This window comes from Erpetoichthys calabaricus, chromosome 4 (genome assembly GCF_900747795.2).
Source record: "Erpetoichthys calabaricus chromosome 4, fErpCal1.3, whole genome shotgun sequence".
In the NCBI taxonomy this organism is placed as follows: Eukaryota; Metazoa; Chordata; class Cladistia; order Polypteriformes; family Polypteridae; genus Erpetoichthys; species Erpetoichthys calabaricus.
This window is the reverse complement of record NC_041397.2, coordinates 185,257,825-185,281,818: the sequence shown is the minus strand read 5'-3', so window position 1 is coordinate 185,281,818 and position 23,994 is coordinate 185,257,825. Positions and strand designations below refer to the sequence as shown.

At 36.0% G+C, this 23,994-nt stretch overlaps 2 protein-coding genes across 6 annotated transcripts in view; one reads left to right on the top strand and one right to left on the bottom strand.

The window, feature by feature from the left end:
- The window catches only part of gabra5 (gamma-aminobutyric acid type A receptor subunit alpha5), a 49,458-nt gene extending 37,099 nt beyond the window's left edge, over positions 1-12,359 (top strand). For all 3 annotated transcript variants that reach the window (XM_028800038.2, XM_028800036.2, XM_028800037.2), the window contains exons 8-10: positions 2,535-2,687; positions 7,037-7,248; positions 10,576-12,359. In XM_028800038.2, the coding sequence (XP_028655871.2) occupies positions 2,535-2,687; positions 7,037-7,248; positions 10,576-10,875 (665 nt within the window). In that variant the 3' untranslated portion in view covers positions 10,876-12,359. The remainder of the gene's footprint in view (positions 1-2,534; positions 2,688-7,036; positions 7,249-10,575) is intronic.
- Positions 1-23,994, bottom strand: part of gabrb3 (gamma-aminobutyric acid type A receptor subunit beta3) — a 458,372-nt gene that overhangs the window by 412,112 nt on the left and 22,266 nt on the right. The window contains exon 1 of one of the 3 annotated variants that reach the window (XM_051927198.1): positions 1,515-2,121. The exons of 1 other annotated variant lie outside the window; for it this stretch is intronic. In XM_051927198.1, the coding sequence (XP_051783158.1) occupies positions 1,515-1,615 (101 nt within the window). In that variant the 5' untranslated portion in view covers positions 1,616-2,121. Of the gene's footprint in view, positions 1-1,514; positions 2,122-23,994 lie in introns of those variants that run through there. One more of the 3 variants, XM_051927196.1, reaches the window with a different exon arrangement.

Below are 23,994 nucleotides of genomic sequence, written 5' to 3'. Positions count from 1 at the left end.
TGTGCTTTTACAGAGTGATGTACTAGCACTGGGATTGGATGGCGTGGGCGGGATAAAGTGTGTCCACACGTGGCACTGAAAGGCATCTGTTTAATCCAGTTACATAAAGAAGTAATACACTTTTATTTCTGTGAGTGGAAAGATTATTAAAGTTCTTCAGCTTTCCTTAATATCCAGCAGATTCATTTTTGGTCATCAAATTAGTTTTGGTTGCATCATAACCTTGCATTGTTTTCTTTGTGTACAACAGCCAATATTAAAGACATCTATGGGGTTATCTATAAATGTTGAGATTTAAGTGATTCTAGACTACTGAAATTAATGAAAATAAATTATTCAAAGAAAGGGAGAAAAAAGTATTTTAACATAAATTCATACAAAAATTAAAAGGGCAGCGTAATATCTTGCACTGTAAAACATACATTTAATACATTGTTTTATTGCTTACTCTCAAAAAAAGAAAAAATCATGTGTTCAGTGACTTCTTTACCCAAAATTCTCTATTTATTCGACTGAGTTTAAGGAGCAGTTATAAAACTTTTAAATCAATACTATAGTAATAAGGAATTATAAAATAAATGTGTGAGCTAAATTTGTAGTGCATATAGGATGTTACTGCTTAGGAACAACTGCAATGTATTACACTCGTACATAACAGGTATAGTAAAGAATCTTTCAGAAGGTTCCAGATCTATTTCTCTACCTGTCAGTCATAAGCCACCTTTATCTTAAGCATTCATATCTATCTATCTATCTATCTATCTATCTATCTATCTATCTATCTATCTATCTATCTATCTATCTATCTATCTATCTATCTACATTTTAATAAGGTGCCTAATAAGGGTTTCAAATCATATCTATCTATCTATCTATCTATCTATCTATCTATCTATCTATCTATCTATCTATCTATCTATCTACATTTTAATAAGGTGCCTAATAAGGGTTTCAAACTGTTCACAGATGATTGTATATTTTGTGGATTGCTTTAAAAATGTAATAAACGTTAAATATAGGACGAGCAGATTTACCAAATATTGGACCAGTTTTATAGATTCATTTAAACGCGTGTATATTTATATACCTGTAATGTCTAAATTGACAGTACTGCGAAATTGAATAGAATGATAGCACACAAATGGCGTCGCAGTTGTTCGCTAACCATAATTCATGGAACACACCTTTCCCATTAGTTTAACTTTCAAATACCAAGGTGGGGTGTAGGATTTAATTAGTAATGCTAATTTAAGGTATTAGCCGTTTTATTTAACCACATCATGTAAGGATTACAACAAAGCAAGTGAGATAAAGGGTTGCTATATTTAGTAATGTAGATAAGTACTGAAGAACAGCGCTACCAAGCCACTGTGCAAAACACGTAAAATTACAATGTTAAATAATGATTTCTATGATATATATGCATATGCGTGCGTTCCTTTGTAGTCTATATATTATTTTAAACGAGGAACTTCTTCGCACATTTTTAAGTTTTAACATCATAAGACACTTACCAATTCACCAGCATAGCTGCATTGTTTTCCGCGATGAATGGAAGCTCACCATAAGTATACAGGGGTTTAAATAAGAGTACCCAGAAAATGTACATCTTCATTTCTTTTAAAATTCCATGACATTCACTGGACAGTGTTGAATCCAAATGTAAAAGTCTAAGCAGCGGCGCTATTCACCCTCAGTCATTAGTGCGCGTCCCGAAGCAGCAGCTTTGTATTAACGGTTCCGACATGATTGGTTTGCTCCGTTAGAAATGAATAAACAAAATAAAACGTTGTTTGCACTTCTTTTTAGTTCCCTTCCACGTATTTTTTTTCCCTTTGAACAATTAAATGTGAGTTTTAAACGATTGCACTGCCTAAATGAACGGAATGAAAGCGTAGGCAGTGCTTGTGGATCTCATACCGAAGGTTGCAGATTGCGACAGGGGATTAGCAAACTACAAAAATCCGATTTTGTCGAGAGAAAGCAGCAGTCATCAGTGGATTTTATGTAGTTTATCAGGCTGTACCGGACAGCTAGAGTGGATTTCCAAAATGCCCCGAATGAAATTAAATATTCTGCTTTGTTAAACAATCTCACTGAAACTGCAGGCTCAGCTGACTCCCGTTTCCTAAAGTCTCTAAAATCAGTAAATGTGGGATGGTGTCATCGGTGGGAAAGTTTGTAGGTGATCAGTTCTCGTAGTGTTTCATAAATTTTGTCTTAAAACCGTTAAAGATTAAATGCTGGTTATTAAAAGAATTCACAATTTTCTAATATTTATTGAATGCATATTTGTTCCACTTTGGGTTTCGTGTTCAGTTGCTGGTATTGTTCATAACAATGCAGTGGAGGTTGCAAAGCCTTGTTTTTAATGAAACCTCAGGCTAAGACACATGGTTACAGTCTAGGTTATTCATTCAAAGGCTATTATTATTGTTATTATTATTATTATTATTATTATTATTATTTGTTTATTTAGGCCAGTGTCATGGTTTTTTAACGTATTTTACTTTTTAATCACTTGTCTGCTACAGGCCAGTATACTGTAATGACAGCACACTTTCATCTGAAGAGAAAAATTGGTTATTTTGTAATTCAGACCTACCTGCCTTGCATTATGACAGTTATCTTATCCCAGGTGTCCTTTTGGTTAAACCGGGAGTCTGTTCCTGCAAGAACAGTGTTTGGTAAGTTTATTCCTTTTGCATAAGTCATTGAAACGTTTTCTACTGTATTTGTTCCAAACAATATTGTCTAATCTTTTCCCATACCCAATCCCAATTAAATGGACGTGTACATTTTCTGATTCATATCTACTGATTAAAAGTCAAATTCTCAGTAGCAGTAGTGCAATACAACTTTTAGTTTCTATTAAACCAGTATGTCTTTTCTACGTTGCCTTTGACTTTGAATAGGATGATTAGCTAAGATTTGTCATCTAAAAGTTTAGAGCTACACTATGTTCATGATAGCTGGCCATAATTGTTAAAAAGTGAATTCTTCTAAAGTTATTGTTCTTGATTGTATTAGATTGTTTAGACACGTTTTCTCCTATTTTGTTACTTTGTGCTAATCATTCAAGTGTAAATTATAAAGTGTACATACATTTCAGAAAAATGTATAATTTTTGTAAGTTTACTTTAAAATATGGCTATCACTTTTTGATTAACGTTTGTTTTATTGAAGACCTGTTTATTGCCATGCTTTTCCCTAACTATTAAACTTCCTATTCCAACATCAAATAAACAAAAGGTCACGCTGGTACACTTAACTTTTGGGCCCAGACTCTTTTGAGCTTTTCTCATCTATCCTCCTCTTTATAAAATTTTAGGTGTACAGAATCGGCAGCTGTTCCAGAGATATTTAATTTTCCATAACAACAAGGCTTTAGATAGATAGATAGATAGATAGATAGATAGATAGATAGATAGATAGATAGATAGATAGATAGATAGATAGATAGATAGATAGATAGATAGATAGATAGATAGCAATTTGTTTCTTTCTGAAGAAGCCAGCTTGTAGCCAGTATTGTGGAATGTAAATAAATACAGTAGGTCATAGTGTTAATTATTAAAAAAAATGTAATGCATTGCAAACAGTGTGTTACTTTTATTTTCTTTTGTAAGAAAAACTACATATTTCTCTGCCCAGCATGTTACTAAATCCTAAGCCCATACCGTTTATGAATCTTCAAGAAACTGACCAGAAACAGAGTAAAATCTGACCATTTTCTTGGGTTTTATTAACATAGTTTTATTTTTGTTCAACATGTAGTAGAGATATGAACCTTCACACTCGTAATTAAAGTAAATCTGTCTCGTTGAAGATATAGAAAACAACATTGCAAAATTTATTACTACACCATTCCAGATCAGAATGATAACATACACCAGGGTTCAATTTCATTAATTTTATTATGCAGCTTTTAGTGCCCTTTGTTTTAAGCATTTGTTCATTGTTTGGAATGTCAAATCTAGCACTGGGTACATTATAATATAAACTCCAATAAAGCTTATTTTAAATTTGAACATAATAGTTAACAAGACTCATTATTAACATGCTACCAACAAATTGTAAACAATTTTAAACAAAGTCAAAAACACAAGCCATAGTTTAATCAACAGAAGTTAAATAGAGAAAACTTTCAGTAGTGTTTATAATGCAATAAGAGAAGTCTCTCAAAATGCCTGTCTGCATAACGTCAATCCCCTTTTACAATTTCCAATGCGAACTCCTGAAGATTCAAGGTTTGTACACTAGCTGTTGTTCCACCATGTCACACTGTTTCAACCTATCTATACCAAATAATTGGTTTAAAGATAGACAGATATATTATTTCTAGGTTTCTGTTACTGGATTGCACATAGCATACTCCTTTCTGATTGACTTTGAAATTATGCCTGGCAAAAGACTGCACGTGTCTTTGTCAAATCACACAAATCTGTTTTTTGTTTTTTCTTTAATGGTGGGAATGAGTTTACGTAGTAATGCAGCATATCTGTTTTTTAAGCAAATCAGGTATTTTTACCTCAATAAAATAAGTAAAGTGTTAGGATAATATGTTACTTTGAAAATTGATCTCTGTGAATTAATGTGACTCGAACATGAAACAAAATGTTGAAAACAAAATGTGCAGACAATTGCATTAAATGTAAGACCCATAACTGCAGTACACACTCAATGTAATAATAATAATAATAATACAACAATATAAGAAATAGTGTCCCTATGGCAATATGTCTATTTTAACTGGCTAGGATGAAGGTGGGCTTGATCAAAGCAGTAGCACCTCTTAGCACATTTAATGGCATGGATTGGTGATAGCTGGAAATTTATTCAGGAATCTGGTATCCCCATAAAAGACCACATTGTAGAACATTACACAGACTGCAACGGACTGGTAGAACATACCAATTAAAGGGCCTAAGTCTCCTCAGAAAGTACAGCTGGCTGTGGCTGTTTTTGTGCATTATGCTTGTGTAGTTAATCAATCAGTCAATCCAGTCTACTGTTCAGATCGATCCTCAGGTATTTATAAGTCTGCACCAATACTCCCTCTCATCCATTAGGGTGCTCCAAAATTTTTTATAGTCTTATGTGCACTGTATATATTATACTATATTTTTTCTTTCTCTCCAAATATATATAATGTATATAATGAAAACCTAAATGCCCTAAAATTTCAAAAACACTTTGACTGATTTAATTGCAATTTACTGACATTATAGAAAAAAAAATTAGCTGACATGTTTTTATTTCTCTGTATTCTTCAGTAATATACTGTAGCTGTACTGAGTTGGGGTGTTATTTTGCACCACATCTTTTTTTTGCCTCAGTTCTGATCACACGGAGAAATAGAGTGTGCAGTTTATACAAATAAATGCAGCAAGCTGAACAGTGCCTCTGTACAAGTTAATGCTGTAATTGTGCAGATAAATGGGGCTGCTGTGAAGTGAAAAAGGACAACTACCCTGCACATGAGAAAGAGACAAGGTGGTGAGCTGCATGGAAAATGAGATGTGAAACGAACAAAGAAAAGTTAGGCGAAACACAAAAGGAAAGGGCCTCCTTTATCAGAAACCTGGAGTTTAGGGATACTTGGGGCCATCAGTCTTGTAAAACAATCTCAGCTCTTTGCTCTTTCCTAACTCCAGAGGTTCTAGTTGAGCTTTCCTCTGAGAAGCAATTCCAGGAAGAAACGTAAATGGTCCTCCTGACCATACACCAGTTAAACCTAGATTCAGGAGGAGCATTTACAAGAGTTCAGCCTGCAAGCAGAAAAAGGCCAGAACTACTGTAGAACGAAAGGTAGATAGAGTTCCAAGGTTTAATTTTAATTTTTTTTTTTTACCACCAAAACGTACACAATATATAAATATATACTAATGCACACATTTTGACTCAAGACAAATCATGTCAGACTTCTTGTCACTTAGAATAAGACAAAGCATTTTTAAAAATTTGTATTGATTTTTTTGAAATCATATTATATTACATTTCTATGTAGATATTATTTTTTTATTTTTGACTAAATGAAGATGCATTATGATTATTTTTATATTTGTTTTTTCAATTAAATGTTTCAGTAAAGAGTTGTAGATTAAGCCATTTCTTTCTTCTGATTTGTAAAACAGGGTTCCTGCTGGTTAATTTTATAGCTATGTCTGCAATCACCCATTAGTAATGAAGTGATTTTGGTCTGTAATCCTTTGCTCATTGAAATGTAATTCATTTCTCCTTTTGCATCAACAGTATTATTTTTATTGAATGGAAATTAAAATTGACATAGTGGATAGAATGATACAAATTGCTGTTTTAGGCAAAAAATATGCCCAGTTTTTGCCATCTGAATGTTCAAAACGGTAGTCTTTATTACTGCATTAGCAGCATTATTGACTTGATTTTGTTAATGGTTTCTTTTTAGAAATATGTTAATCTAAATGTAAATTAGGCTATAAGATTTTGTTATTACGTACAGTGCATCCATCCACTCTTTTTTCCTGAACCCGCTTAATCCACTAAAGGTTTGTGGGATGCTCAAGACTACAGAATATGTTAGTATTAGGCACAAACCAGGGAGTAACTGTAGACAGAACTGTAGTCCCATTCACAGGCATATATATCTACACTATATTATATTGGACTAATTTAGAGCCACCAGTTAGCCTAATCTTGTTATCTATAGTATCTGGAAGGAAAACATACAGTATACATTACTATTTTGTTATGATATGAACACAATGCCATTATATTTTTGGGGTATCATCTTATAGGCCTCAAAGCATCTAAGGTCACCAAATGTGCCTTAGGCCTTAAAGTACCTTGTCTGCAGCTGGACTCATTTGGTACATTCTTGTTTATTATGGTGTCAAACTTGAAGTAAGAATTTAACTCTAGTAGTAGCAGTATTGTCATGTTTACACAGTAGAGCACAATGCATGAGATGATTGATAAGGCATTCTGGTAGTGACTACAATTAATAACTATATTGAATTAATTAATTTATATATGTCTATCTGTTTTTTTAATACAGGAGTGACAACAGTGCTGACAATGACAACGTTAAGTATCAGTGCCCGAAACTCATTGCCTAAAGTAGCATATGCTACAGCTATGGACTGGTTCATAGCAGTTTGCTATGCATTTGTTTTCTCTGCTTTAATAGAATTTGCCACTGTAAACTATTTCACCAAAAGAAGCTGGGCATGGGATGGTAAAAAAGCATTAGAAGCCTATCAACCTAAGGTACAGTATGTTGGAGCTTATTCTTGAAAAAACCTTACAACAATTTGATACCTTTGTGTTTTGCAGTCATAGTATTTTAAATTAGTAAGCTTAAAAAAAACCATGGTGAGCTGTGAAGAAGAAATTCTTTCACACTGCAGCATTACTGATGGTTTCAGCAACAGTAGTTTAGTAGCTAGAAATTTAGTTATGATTTTTTTGTGTTGTAATAAAAGAGTCATGCTTTTATAAACATTTTCATTTTTTCAAGCACATTCATTGATTAACTATTTTATGATCACTGTTATTGGGTGGTGCAGTGGTAGTGCTACTGCCTCACAGTATAGAGACCTGAGTATGGATCCCGGGTTCTCCCTGTGTGGAGTTTGCATGTTCACCCCATGTCTGCATTGGTTTCCTCCAGATGCTCTGGTTTCCTCCCACAGTCCTAAGACATGTTAGGTAGATTGGCAACGCTAGTGTGTGTGTGTTTACCCTGCGATGGACTGGCACCCTATCCAGGGTTTGTTCTTGCCTTGTGCCCTATGCTTGCTGGGATAGGCTCCAGCACTCCCTGCAACCCTGTTCAGGAATAAACTGGTTAGAAAATGACTGACTGATTACTGTTATTTTAAAAAGTGTTTGCAAATTTTACTGGAATTGTTTACACTGTAAAAACGAAAAATAGTAGCAACAATAATAAATGAAACTACTTCTCTAATGAAGTGCCATTATCCATCAATGAAGCAGTTTAAAACAACTGATGGTCGTCAGTAGCTAAATAATATACCGGCGGTAAACTGCACACAATCAGCACCAAGGCCAAGATTTGAACCCATGACTTTAAAGCTGTGTGGCACTTGTGCAAAATAATGTACCTCCTACAGTAGGTGTTGCAGATATTCAGTCTTGAAATAAATGATCAAGACAGATGGGAAATCTGAGCAGTCAGAGATTTAACAGAAAGCTGGCACACTAAAGAACTGAACCAAACTCAAAATCATAACCTCAAAATAACTCTATAGAAGATTTTTGATATTTCTCTCTCTCTCTCTCTCTCTCTCTCTCTCTCTCTCTCTCTCTCTCTCTATATATATATATATATATATATATATATATATATATATATATATATATATATATATATATATATATATATATAAACAAAATTTGGACACCATTTAGTATGTACCTTCATCTTAAATGGCCAGATGAACGCAGTTTACCATCCTTGCAATGTATAAATAACAGCGTAGCAGCCAACACCAAAAGTATTACTGACTTAATTAATACAAAACACTATACACCACAACTACACACTTACAATAAATTGGTATTTAATGGCAGTTTATGGTTCTTTATAGGGTTGTGTGTGTTCTTTCAGAGCTATTGCTTGACAAAGCACCATTCCATTCTGCAAAGGGTTTCCATATGAAGTTGGTTCTTTGTGCTTTGAAAATCTCTCCAATATGTAGAAAAAAAGAGCAAAAAACAGAAAGCTTTAATGTGTGGTAGGCTACTGGGCACAACGCTAACAGATCAAGAAAACCTGACCTAACCTATGTTATTACATGCAGCAGGAGTCCTTTTAAAATTATGACCATTTGGTATCTCACAAATCTCTTACCATCTAGTCATTGTTATTCACTGTACTGAGTGTGTTACAGATCTAAATAAATAAAGGTTCTTTCTGGAACCTTCATGTGTATGGGTCTTTTTGGAACCAAAAATGGTTCCCCTATGGCATCACTCTGAAGAACCACTCTGGCGCCTTTATTTTCAAGAGTGTACTTTCTAAATTGTTAGAGTAGGGTCCTAAGACAAAAAAATGTCAGTTTAGTATCCATAAAAAGTGTACTGTGTAAGACATTTGGTCTGACAGGACTCTGACTGTAGAAATATGCAAAGTTTTTACAGGTTAATTTATTTGTTTACGGGTGCCACCATTTTGTGTGTTTATTTTTTGGGATGATGGCTATTTGTGCATTTGCCTTCATGAGTGATGTGATCCTAAAGCCTTGGGTTGCTTTAATGTTAGGCCCTTAACATGTGTGCCATGTGACCCTTGGAATCATGGCAGTCATATCATAAAAGATGCATTAAACAGGATCTGATATTTGTGGCAGTGTAAAGGAACAACATTCTTCTTGCTAGGATCATCCTAGTTTTGTTTTTGACTTTTACGTGTAGCATTATTCCTGGTGATCAGTCCTTATCTTAATGTATTTTGACCTTGGCTATGTTAGACTAATCTTATGTAACAAATTTAATATCTCTAAAAATTCATAATTAAAGCGTCTATTGGGGCTCATATGGAGATATCCCAATGGTCACAACAAGCTAGAAATGAGCAAGCAAAAGGTGCCAAACTAGGGGGTGTGTTTGCATGGGCACATTTGGATTTTGCCCTTGGTGACACCACAGTTAGTCTAAACTAGAAAGGCAACTCTCATGCCATGAGAGATTTGGATGAGTACGATACTGCAGAGTATCAGAAACACTGTATCAACTAATAACTCCTAAGTGGAGATAATGGCAAAAGACTGAGGAAAAAGCAACAGCATAAATAATTTTTTAAACTTAGTAAAGAAAATATATATTTAACAGGACTTTATATTTGGTAATGATTAAAAGGAACTAGTTAAAGTGACTGGACAGGTACATAGGATGCCCCATTGCTGGTCCACAAGGCGCAGTCCACGAGGAGAAAACCCAGAGCACAATGGAAGAATTTCATTATAACTCTAGGCTAGTCCGAAGGAGCTGAAGGAAGCTGCTCTTGATAAGACAATGACATTATTTTTAATTATTATTGCTGCATACCCATTTAAAACATATAAACAAATGATATTCTCATCATTCCTGAAAAAATCGTAGTCTCAAAATGTTTAATTTCAAGTACTCAATAGCAGCAGTATCTGGTAAAAGACTATAGTTGATTTAGACCATCATTTTATTTATATAGAGCATTTTAATTTGGCTTAGGTTTCATTTTAGACAGTCCTATATCTTAGAAAATAATGAAGCAAGTCTTCTTTTTAGCAGATATTTGCAGAAGACCTGATTTTCTCAAGTCTAGGTTTTTGTAAAGGCCAAGCACAAATGTCAGCTTGAGTGTCCTTACATACATGCCTGGATTAGGCAGAAATTGCCAATACAGTATTACATTTTCCTAATAAAATGATAGAATTGCATTTGTGATCAAGGAGACTCATTTCTTTGAATCTGAAGTACTAATAAATAGCTGATTCAATGCCAAACCCTTGGCAAAAGTAACAGGTATTTTGTGAAAGTGTATAATTCTTTCTATGCTTTCTAAAGAGAGACTTATCTTTTTTTCCCTTACAGAAAAAAGATCCTTTGGCTCTAACAAAGAAGGCAAATAATGCCTATGCGGTCGGAGTCAACTACACACCTAATATCACGAAGGACTCTGTCTTATCCACAATTTCCAACAGCACAACAGTACAAGTAAAGCCTACAGAAGGAAAACCACCGGATGCTAAAAAAACCTACAACAGTGTTAGCAAGATCGACAAAATGTCTAGAATAGTGTTTCCCGTTTTGTTTGGAACGTTCAACTTGGTATACTGGGCAACTTACCTGAATCGAGAACCAGTCATAAAGGGGCCCCTTACTCCTAAATGAAGTGCTGAAACAAATTTTACAGTTATCTGAACATTAGCCATATTGTTAAGCAAAAGGGATTGCTATATAAGAGGTAGCACTTAAGACTTGCATAGACAGTGCACACACCTCAGGTTTGGAGAACTTTGTTTTTCTTGATTTGCATGTTCAATGTTGCCATGTTTGCCTTGACTATTTATATTTCTACAGTAACTCCACTGTAAAGAATGTTGCATTTATATAAAGCAGAAGTGTTTCTATCTTTTGAAAATAGGAATAAAGTGCTTTGTAAATAAAACAAGAAAGCATTTTGCATTTCATTGCCATGTACTGTGTACCACTGATATGAATGAAATTAGATTCTTAAACTTTGATTACATATAACTATATAGCATATAACACTAATACTGTACTATAAAATTCCTACTGAGATTTGATGCTAGTGAAAATGCAATTTCAGAATGTAGAAACAAATTGTTTTCATTATTCATTCCATAAACTATTTATCATTTTAAAATTATTTAAATTAGTCATTGTAGAAATATCCCACCCTTTGCAATTTGTTTTTGTATATTAGGTAAATGCTATCTCTCAGCAACAATCAAATTTCAAAGACTGGCGTATTTATTTATGCGAACACCCAGGGAAAAATGCATTAGGTAATAGTGTAGTATTAGTATATCTCTAATTTCAGGTTCTAAGCAGGACTGGTTAATAAAAAGTCTACCAAAAAAGCAATATAAGCATGAGGTTATTTTTATATCAAGTGGACCTCCACAATTTTTGTACTGTTGCTATTTCAATTTGTGAACTTATCATACAGGAACAACTTGCTTCAGTATTGGTGTAGTTTATGTTTTCATTTTATTGTTTTATTTCTGTTGCTTAGATATTTCCTGTATTGGTGAAAATGCTTTCAAGTCGATAACAGTTCTGTATTGCTTAATTATTTTCTTTAAGTGAAAACTGTTTTCATAACAAAATTTGAAAGTTTGGATAATTTAAATTATTTCGACAATTAAAATGGCTGCAAACATGTACTAACAATGACTGACTAAATTATCTATTGAGTGATATACATGAAAATGTAGTTTCATGCAATAACTGAGGCCACAGAATGCAAAGTTACAAGTATCTACTGCTTCTGCCTTATACAGTCTTTGGCACCTTCATGAAAATTAGATAGTATATTAAAATTTTGGAAGTTGCATTGTCAGTTTAATTAACTATAGAATTATTGCAGAGCTGTACTTTCAGCTGTTCATTTGAAATGTGATGAACAGATGAGTAGGTGTTTAAAAGGATTAAGGATTGCAGTGTGTTATCCACTAGATATTTTAGAAACCAGTAGTGCATAATGATTTATCAGTGCGAGGTGATGAAATATAACAGGCGTTTTCGTTTTTAATTATGTATTTTTTACCGTTAACACAAGATTAATGTTCTGATATCATTCTCAGCATTATGTTACTGAAGCAATAAATAAATGCCTGATAAATTCTAAATATTTGTACTTTCTTTCTTTGAAATGAATAATCCAAAAACAGTTTGAATCAATGCATTATATTTAGAGTATAACATACTGTATGTGGCATAGTATCTACTATATAATAAAACGCTAAGATCTATGTGTCCATTCCTCAGAACAATCTGATTGGTCAGTTTGGTTTTAGTGACACGACGAAAGAGTAGAGGTGCATGAGGTACGCTGAGAGAATCACCATAATAGACAGCAATTATAAAACCGGACAGGAGGCATGAAAGGTGCCTCACGAATAATAAAAGAGAATGAAATACAGACTTTACAGAAACACACACAAGAAAGGGAGCGCCAATGAAGAGGTGTTCACACACATGTGAATGCGCAGGAAAAGCACTGAAGGTACAAATAGGTCAAGAAGTAGCAAATATTTTTTTTAATTATTCCATTACATGTCTGGCTAATAACATACTGTATACCTGTATATAATGATGGGGTATCCCTGTGTGCCACCCTAACCTTGAAAAATAATGCCTGTTTGTTAAAAACCTAAAAGACAATACAAAAGAAGAAGAGACTTGATTGGAGAAAACAAATAAATCCATACAGCTACACTAGGCCTTTCTAAAAAGGCTTCGATCCCTGCCCATCTATCTAGTCTACTTTCCTACTGTTCCCAAACTGCACGTTACAAGCACAAAGTAACTCTCCAACTCATCTATAAAGAACTTTTATATTTACTCTTTATTCTTCTTGGTGTTAACTCCAAGCATCACTCCAGGCTCGGAATTCTGTATGTATACTGTGGCATGCAGAAGTTTGGGCACCCCTGCTTAAAATGTCTGTTAATGTGAATAGTTAAGTGAGCAGAAGATGAACTGATCATCAAAAGGCATAACGTTAAAGATGACACATTTCTTTAATATTTTAAGCGAGATCACATTTTTATTTCCATCATTCATAGGTTCAAAATACCAAAAAGGACCTAAAGCAAACGTCTGGGCACCCGACGTGGTCCATACTTAGTAACACCCCCTTTGGCAAGTATCACAGCTTGTAAATGTTTTTGTAGCCAACTCAGTCTTTCAATTCTTACTTGGGGTGTTTGTGCCCAATTGTCCTAGCAAAAAGGCTTCTAATTCTTCAAGGCTCTTGGGCCATCTTGCATGCACTGCTCTTTTTAGATCCAGCCACAGATTTTCAGTGATGTTTAGGTCAGGGGACTGTGAGGGCCATGCAAAACCATCAGCTTGCGCCTCTTGAGATATTACGTAGCAGGTTTTGAGGTGTGTTTTGGGTTATTATCTTGTTGTAGGACCCGTCCTCTTTTTAACTTCAACTTTTTTACAGATGATATGATGTTTGCTTCTAGAATTTGCTGCTATTTATTTGAATCCAAAAAAGCCCAAAACATGATCAATCTACCCCCACTTTAGGACATTCTGACCAAAAAGTTGTATTTTGAATTCATCAGTCCACAGGCTTGTTTAGATGTTCATTTGCAAACTTCAGGCATTCAATTTTGTGGCTAGGATGCAGGAAAGGTTTTCTTCTGCTGACTCTATCATGAAGGTATATTTGTTCAGGGGCAGCTGCACAGTAGAACACTACACCACCATTCCAAGATCTGCTAAATCTTCCTGGAGGCCTTTGGCAGTCAAATTGGGGTTTTTAGTTGACTTTCTAGCAATCCAACAAGCAGTTCAATCAGGAAGTTTTCTTGGTCTTCCAGACCTCAACTTGACCTCCACCATTCCTGTTAACTGCCATTTCTTAATAACATTACGAACTGAGAAAACGGCTACCTGAAAACACTTTGCTATCTTCTTGTGGTCTTCTGCTTTGTGAGCTTAAATTATTTTATTTTTCTAGAGTGCTAGGCAGCTGCTTAGAGGAGCCCATGGCTGTTGATTTTTGGCACAAGGTTTGAGGAGTCAGAATTTATATAGTTTTGCAATTTGCATCACCTGACTGTGAACAAGCCACAGGCCTAAGAAGCTAATGAATGTCTGACAATGTGGTAAAAGTTATCTGAGACCTCACATATCTTGGGGTGCCCAAACTTTTTCAGGGTGCTCCTTTCCTTTTGTCACTGTACAATTGTACAAAAAACAAAACAGTACACTAATCTTGCATACAATGCTGTAAAGAAAGGTGTCATCTTTAATTTTAGGCCTTTTGGTTATCAGTTTATCTTCTGCTCACTTAACTAGTCACAGTAACAGACATTTTAAGCAAGGGTGCCCAAACGTTTGTATGCCGTTGTAAATATTATTACAACTGGAATGACAAATAATGATTCACTTTACAGAGTTAGGGCTGAATAACTCCATTAGTGTTAGTATTAGTAGTAGTATTAGTATTCTACTGCCATCTAGTGGATGAAATAGCATCATGCTGCAAAAAATCATGAATATTTCTATACGTTCTGACACTTTATAATAAATCATTAATATTCATGAGTGGGACAAAGTCATCAGCTAAAAACAAAATGGCAAACGAAAACACATAAAAGCATTTTTAGAACAAAGCGATGCTGAATCATTGCTCATATCGAGTGACAGTAATGGCTATATGAATTGGTCATTAGATGTTGACATGGACAGTGAGACTGACACCTGCCGTCAGATTCCGACCTGCCAAGTTTAAGTGATGTTATTATTATGTGTCAGCTTCATACTTCTGCTGACAATCCTAAACATCCTTGTTGCCGATTTATAAGTAACCCCAGTCTAAAGATGTTTGTTTATCATGACTATCTGGATTATTTACAATCCATTGTTAATTTTCTGATGGATAAAATAGTTGGTGAGACAAACTGCTATGCTGTGGAGTGTAGGAAAAGTAACAGTAAACCATTTGCTTGTCGCGGTTGCTAGGAGCATATCGCTGTCACAGCAGGCATCTCACATTACAGAACAGGTAATCCACTTGAAGCTACGAATATTTGGTCCCAGCTAGTACTTGGAAGGGAGACCATCTAGGAGAAGTTTGGGTTGCTGCTGGAAGGGGTGTTACTGAGGCCAGCAGGGGGTGCTTACCCTGTGATCTGAATGTGGATACCAATGCCACAGTGCAGAGATGGGGACACTGTGCTGTAAAAATGGTGCATTCTTTCAGTTGAGACGTAAAACCAAGATCCTACCTCTCTGTGCTCATAAAAGATCCCGGGGTATCCTTCATAAAGAGTAGGGTGTTTATTCCAATGTCCAGGCTAAATTGTCGAATATGGCCCAGTCATTTTGGCCCCCTAATCATCCCCTGTCTCTAATTAGTTATCTCTCTCTCAGCAAATGCCTGGTGAGTATACTGGTGCAAAAATGGCTGTCGTTGCATTATTCAGGTGGATGCTACACATTAGTGATTTTTTAAGTGGCTCTATACTCACTGAAGCACTTTGAGTAGTGAGAAAAGAGCTATGTAAATATAAAGAATTATTATTATTATGATGATGTGGTTTTTTTTCAGTCTCCTAAGACTGCAGGGCATAGTGAGTAAGCCAGTCCAGAGATTGTACTGGTCTACAAACCATTTGTAGCAGTGAAGTTATGAGTGAGTGTTGTCTGCCACTCATTATGAAATTCCTCTAATAAAAATGATTACAATGAAACCAACCACTGTACAAACTGTGTGATATGCATCAGGTGATCATTAAAAATATACAGAAGTTGTATGTTCCTGATTGTGATATAAGTATTGATGAAAGTCTCATGGGATACAACAGAAGGCTGTTGTGGATACAGTACTTTGCATCCAAACAGAGAAATTCTTGAGAAACCACCTCTGAGTACATCTGGAACTCAATGCTTTACACCGGTAGAAGGACCAAGTGGGATGGCAAGTACACTCAATACAGATCTGCTACATCATCAATGCAGTCACTGGTGGACCCTTTGCTTGACCATGTTTACTGTATAATGATGCTTGAGATTTTACTTCAATGGAAAACGGATTCATATGGTACAGTACAACCAAACCACTGTGATATGCTTGGTGACTCCAGGTGTGTGAATGTGTCAAAACTGTTGCATGGCTTGGTAGCTGTGTGGCAAAAAGTCAAAATGATTGTGATGAAGTGGAGGAAAAGAAAGATGTCTCCCTCCTAAGCACTTTTCACAATGCAGCAACTGTAAATGTCTGTGTCAGAGGAAATGAGGAAGTCCCTGCCTTGCACTGGGTTAGGCTACAATAACACAATGATCAATGTCATTCATTCAGGTCAGGCACTGATAGTGCACCCTGTCATGCGCCAGCAACAGTAAAAACATTACAAAAAAGCTTTTGATGTCTGATCAAACCATGCCTTTTTGCATTGGTGACTGTTTCTAAACATACCACATGAAGAATGCATATTATATCTGCATCAATACAGCAGTGGACACTAAACATACCTTTCCTACTGATGTTGACATTTTGGTATTTACATGCCAAAGTTACACATAATAACATTTTTTGTTGTATAAAAAAATTAAAAGCTTTTGGTTTGTTTTGTGCTATTGTGGCCACACTATCCTCTATCGTCAGCTCTCTTCTTAACTCTAGGCACTGGGCTTTAAACTATTTTGGGCAATCCCCAAAACTCTGATCAGGGTTAGGGATTTCCTCACAAAGTCCTGCTGCCTGAGTTTCAGAGCCTTGATGAATGGAATGATGGATGATTACGGTTACTTAAAGGGATTAGTCATTCGACCTGCCACTTAAAATTTCCACTAGGACTCACAGCCTACAATTGCTTCCTTGATGGTATGTTGGAATTTTCTTTCTCTCTTTTTTAATTTTTTTTATTTTACTGATTTTATTGTAATCATTCCATACAAATAGATCAATTTTTACATAAAATAGGATTGAAAACAAATCAACCACCATCCCTGAGAAAGAGAGCATGGCCAACGGAATAAAACTTAAAGCTAGTAAAAATAAAGAAATTGATGAGTTTAATAGGTGGATAAAGATAAATGGAGAAGAAAAAGAAATGGGAAGAGAATCTGCTTTCTCAGTGCTTTAAGAGCTTATTCTAAAATATTATTGATTAGATCCTGCCAGGTTTTGAAAAAAGTTCTGCACAGATCCTCTAACTGAGAATTTGATTTTTTCCAATTTCAAATAATATAAAACATTAGTTACCCACTGACTTAAAAGAAGAGAGTTAGGATTCAATAGTGTAGTGAAGGCAATCACAGTTTGTCCTTCTCCACTTTAAGTCCATCTTGAAGGACACCAAACACAGCTGTTAATGGGTTAGGAGGGATTGTGACACCAAGGCTGTCTGAGAGGCACTTAAAAATTTTTGTCCAGAATGATGTTAATTTGGCGCAGGACCTAAACATGTGACCCAGTGAGGCAGGAACTTGATTACAGCGTTCGCAGGTTGGATCTTACCCTGGAAACATTTTGGACAATTTTAAGAGAGATACAGTAGATGTGCTCGATATATAATTTTGAGTTGAATAATTGTATGCTTTGTGCATATGGAGCTTGAATGAATTCTCTGCATTGCTACTTTCCACTCCTTTTCTGATATGTTGAGTGAGAGATCCTTTTCCCATTGTCCTCTTGGATCTTTGAAAGGGAGGGATGGTAAAATAATTTTATATATTTCAGAAATGCTGTCTGAGTCCTCGAAACTGAGCAATATTTTTTCCAGCACAGAGGAAGGTGGGAGATGGGGAAAATCGGGCAGGTTCTGTTTAACAAAGTTTCTAATTTGAAGATAGTGAAAGAAATGTGTAGCTGGAAAGTTAAATTTGGAATGTAATTGTTCATAGGATGCAAAGATGTTGTCTATATAAAGATCTCTGAGCAATTTAATCCCAAATGTTTTCCAGATATTAAAGATATATTTAATATTTTTGCGAGGGTTGAAAAAGGTGGTTCTCATGCAGAGGTGCCACAGATAAAAGATTCTCCATCTTAAAATGCTTTCTACATTGGTTCCATATTCTGAGTGAGTGAAGCACAATTGGGTTATTAGTATATTGGCGATACCTTGCATTTATTGGGGCACAAAGCAGGGAATATAAAGAAGTATTGCAGGATTTTATTTCTATTGCGGACCAAGCTTCTGTATGTTCATCTATTTGTGTCCAGGTTTTTATAGCTTGTACAGTATGTGTGCTGCCCAGTAATAAAACTGAAAGTTAGGTAGAGCCATGCCACCTTCTGCCTTAGGTCTTTGTAGAGTCGCTTTTTGGATACGTGGATGTTTTAAGTTCAAAATAAATAAATGAGGTTATGGTTGAATGTAATTACTTAAAGAATGATTTATTGATGTATGTTGGAATGTTTTGAAATGAAAAGAGAAGCTTAGGCATTTTCTTTCTCAACCCCTCTTATCCACACTAAGATATAATTGCAACTGGAATTTCTGCTTGGAGTACATACCACTGAAAAATTGGGTACAGTGACCTCTCATGATGCCTCACTCATGCTGCACTGCTCATGGATCCCCATAAACATTTGTCCAGTAGACACACAGACCTCCAGTGGTTGTTTACTCACTTCACTTCTAAGGTTATCCTCTGAACTTTCACTGATGCATCTCATTCTTCCATCAGCTGCCAGGCCACATAATGATTCACCTTGCTGTGGAATACAACCTTTTAAAATCCGTTTACCTACATTATGTTTCAGATTTGCCAAATAAGGACCATGTTTATTGTAGATGAAACATATCCAAACAATATCTTTATCTGTAAACAAAATCCACAGACATAACCCTGGCAAACATGGGTGGAACATAAAAATTAGTCTTTCATCCATGTAGCAATCCTGGTGTTCTGAAACATGGAGGCATCAATAGTACTCTCTGCTCCAATTTGGCCTCACCCTAGACAGCCAAATCCCAACTCAAATGGCAGGCTTTGGCCGCCTATGCTAAGGCTGTTAAAAGATTAAAAATAACCAGGTCATAAAAAGGTTGAAGAGGAAAATTGTGAAACACAAATCCAAAAAGTTAAAAAAGTACTTTATAATCCAAGAATCTATTAGTCAAAAAAAATACAAAAGGCACAAATGGAGCAAAAAAAAGGTTTTGCTTAAAGGCAGACAAATAAATCCAGACAAAATCCAAAACCAGTATCTTATTCAAGAGTTAGGGTCAACAACAGAACATTTAATAAAGTACAAGGAAAACAAAGCAACAATCAAGAACAAATAATATCAGTGGCAAAGCTGTTGGACATTCATCAGCTTCAGTTTAAGTACTGCCTAATTAGGTGGCCCTGCCTTCTAAAACTTCATATACAGGAGGCAGGGCAGATAATAAAAAAAACAGTAAATATATACTTAACAGAAAAATAAAAAATAAACACCATATCAATTACTTAAATCCTACACAGTCAAGGCAAAACCAAAAACAGAATTAAAAACACAATATACAAAATTATTTTTAAACATTAACATAAGAGACTAAATAAACATAAAATAAGCTTATGCCCTGGCTGAAACATAGCAGAGATATGTACAAACAAGTCTAAATTTCATTAAAATTCCTATTAAAAATTTTAGTAAATTGAACTAATAGAAGTTCTGGGGCATAATCTTATGTTCTTATTTTTTTTATTATTTTACCATCAGTTGAACAAATACTGTGCGCATAGTCTGGGGCGCAGGCATTTAGCAAATTGGATGCCAACATGGGTTTTTGGTAAATTCCACTGTCAGAAGAAACTGCCAAATACACCACCTTTATTACCCTATTTGGACAGTACTATTTCAATAGACTGCCATTCGGTATTACCACTGCATCAGAACATTTTCAGAAAAGAATGTCCTATGTCCTGGAAGAGTTGCCAGGCACTGTCCCTTACATGAATAATATTTTCATTTGGGGCAGAAATAAGTCTGAGCATGACAAGAGGGTGCACAACGTATTAAAGAGGCTCCAGAAGGCAGGCATTACACTAAATATTGAAAAGTGTGAGCTAAGCAGAAAGGAACTAAAGTTTCTTGATTATATTTTGTCAGTAAAAGGGGTACAGCCAGATCCAGATAACATCACAGTCATTTAAAAATGAATGTGCCAACCAGAGTTAGTGAGCTTAGGAGATTTCTAGGGATGGTAAACCAGTTGGGAAAATTCATCCCATGTCTGGCTGAACAGGGCAAGCCTCTGAGAGATCTGGGGCCTCGTGCATAACACCGTGCATAGAATTCACACTAAAACATGGCGTACAGACAAAAGCGGAAATGTTCGTATGCACAAAAAAATCCAGATGCATAAATCTGTGCGTTCGCCAACTTCCACATTCTTCCGCTCCATAAATCCTCGTCAGCATGAAAAGTAACGCACATGCACACACCTGCTACCACTCCCAAAAGGCAATGGCAAAAGCACAGGGGAAAATAGAAGACTTTCAGTGAATACCAAGTAGAGGCAAGGAAAAACGTACTATTTGTTGGTTTAAACAGTGGTATAAACAACAAAAGGAAGTTAATTAAGTGACATTGAGTACCAGAGAAACTCGAAAGCTCAACTCAGCTCAGCTCAAAGTCGCACAGTGCCCGAAATAAAAAAGAAGTTGTGCCCGAAATAAAAAAGAAGTTGTCAGATATCAAAGTCGCCGTGACAAGGCGAGTCATAGCCCACTGTCTAAGTGTCATATGAAAGCTTATTAGGGTACAGAGAAAAGAAAAAAAAAATAGGGACACAGTGGGGAAAAAAGCTTGAAATGTCAACTTTAATCTCGAAATTTCCACTTTAATCACATAGTTTATTTTGTCATTAAAGTAGAACATCATAAACTTCATCTTAAAATCATTTAATTTACTAGTTTCTCAAAATACCATCATAACCTAAGTAGCACGTTAAATGCTTTGTTTTGTATGTGTTCTTCTATGTGCTCTATGTGTGTGAATCACTATGTGCTTCTTAAACAGGCTTTTTCTTCCTCCGACAGGACACAGAATCCATTGCATTCGTGATATTACAGCTCTCTGAATAATTTAAATACTGAGATGTATACTTGATATAATTTTCATGATGATAGGAATTAAAGCATGTATTAAACATGGGAACACGGTGTCACAGTGATAGTGACGAACTGGCACCCCATTCAGAGATTGTTCCTGCCTCACGCAAGATGCTTGGTGTGCCGTGCGCGACCTTCGTTTAAATAATTTATTGCAGCAGTACTGTCTCTTTCAAACGTACTAACCCCCAATTCCTGTCCTTCCTTTTCTTTCTCAAAGTACCCAATCACCACACAATCAGCTCAGTAATAAACGTTAAGCCATCTGTATGCTTAGAATTCTGATTCTTCAAAACTTTTAAGGAACATTAAAATATCTTCGTAGTACATGTTTGATTATTCTATCCATCTATCCTTCCAGTATCGTGCCAGCCCCAGCAAGAATAGAGCATTAGGCAGGAACAATCCCTGAACTAGCTAGCGCTGCGACACTGTGTCCTCACATGTTTAATTATTAATAATATAGATCATTTAAATGATGTTAACATTTTATCTGTATAATGTAATAAATATATTTTGCTACATTTCATCTTAAAAATGATATTGTCATCATATGTAAATGTGCGCTTTATAAAGTGGCACAGATTGTGCAATATTATAACTGTATCGCAAGTTTACAGTGAGGTAATTGTACTTATAAGTACAAACAGTTCTACAAGGAGCACTTGATGGACTGATTGAGTGCGTTTATAGCTCTTGGGATGAAACTGCTTCTGAACCACGAGGTCAGTACAGGAAAGGCTCTGAAGTGTTTGCCGTATGAGAGCAGTTCAAATAGGCAGCATGGTTGAGGCAGCGTGTGCTAGATGCTGTATACCGATAATTCTCTTTCCGATCAGCTGCTGTAGAGCTGTGATTCCACACTCAGATACAGTGATATAAATACTCCGAGTGGTACAGTGAGAGTAATATGGAAAAAGATGATCTGCCGTGGCGACCCCTAACGGGAGCTGAAAGAAGAAGAACAAGGTTCAGTGAGAGTAACAACGCTAAAACAGCTATGGTATTTGGAATAGTTTGGCTATTCCATGGACCATTATATTGTTACAGGTTAATTACAATCAGATGCCTTAAACTAATATGATAAAGCTGCATCAGGGATGTGGATCTAAAAAAGAAAGGGAAACCACACTAGAACAAAAGCACTGCTTTGATGCTGGGTGCCGCCAGTTTGCAAAACCGAGGGGAGAACTTGCGTACGCCAGGGTTTGAGCTAGTGTGAAAATGTGCGTGGCTTTACACCAAGTTTAGGTTTTATACATTGCAGTTTGAGTGTGGAAATTGGTGTAAGCAACATTTTTGTGCATACACACCGTTTATACATGAGGCCCCTGATCTCTACAAAGAACCAGTGGTATTGGAGCAGTGCACAGCACAATGCCTTTACCCAACTGAAAAAAGAGCTGTACTCTCCAAAAGTGTTGACATTGTATGACCCTAACAAGAAGCTGAAGTTGTCAGCTGATGCATCTTCATATGGCCTTGGAGCCATCTTACTGCAATACGATAAAGTTCATCGGAGGCCTGTGGCATATACTTCCAGATCATTGTCTCAGAAGGAACAGTGGTATGCTCAAATTGAAAAGGAAGCCTTCGGCATAACTTGGGGATGTGAATGACTTAAGAGACTTCACTACAGGATGACACTTTCATATAGAAATGGATCGCAAGCCTCTTCTTGTAAGTCTGTTAGGGACACAAATTCTGTCAGACCTCCCACTGAGGATCCAGAGATTCTGTCTCAGGCTTATGGAGTACTCTTACCAAATCACACATATTCCTGGCAAGACATTGCTAACAGCAGACACCCTATCTCATGCACCAGTGAGACATACAATAGTGAGAATATGAGTAAAGTAAGTATACATATTTATGTAGATGCTATAGTGGACAATTTACCAGCTAGTTCAAACTATCTGGATGAACTCTGTGAGCAGGTTCAAGCAGATAGCACATGTTCACAGGTGATGAGAGTATGTCAGACTGGCTGGCCAGACCACAACAGACTTAACAGTATCAAGAGACTGCTCCGGCACCAAGAGGGCATTCCTTGCAGTTCACCAGGGTCTCCTGCTAAAGGGTCCCAGACTAGGTATACCCTATGTCATGCAAAGCAGTGTCTTAGAGAAACTGCATGAAGGACGACAGGAAGTCACAAAATGCAGGGAGAGGGTTAGAGAGACTGTGTGGTGGCCAGGATTAAGTGAGCAATTAAATGAACTTTTGTGTACCTGCAGAGTTTGTGTAAAAGATCGGGTTAATCCAGCAGACCCATTGATGCCTAATGAATTGCCAGAGAGACCTTGGCAAAAACTAGGTGCAGACATGTTTTCACTGAACGGTCACAACTACTTATTAGTTGTAGACTATTTCTACTGATTTTTTTGGAAACTGCTAGGCTGGCTCCCACAACATCAAGACATTGTGGTCAATCTTAAGTCTATCTTTGCCAGATATGGCATTCCTGAAATTTTGTTCTCCGATAATGGTCCTTAATTTTCTGGATATAGATTTGCTCATTTTGCAAATACATATGGGTTCCAACACATCACAAGTAGCCCAAAGTTTGCTTAGAGTTATGGAGCGTCATGTCCAGATAATCAAAAGAATGCTTTGTAAGGCATAAGATCCTTATTTGGCACTCCTTGCATATAAAGCAACACCACTAGCCAATAGCTACTGCCCTGCACA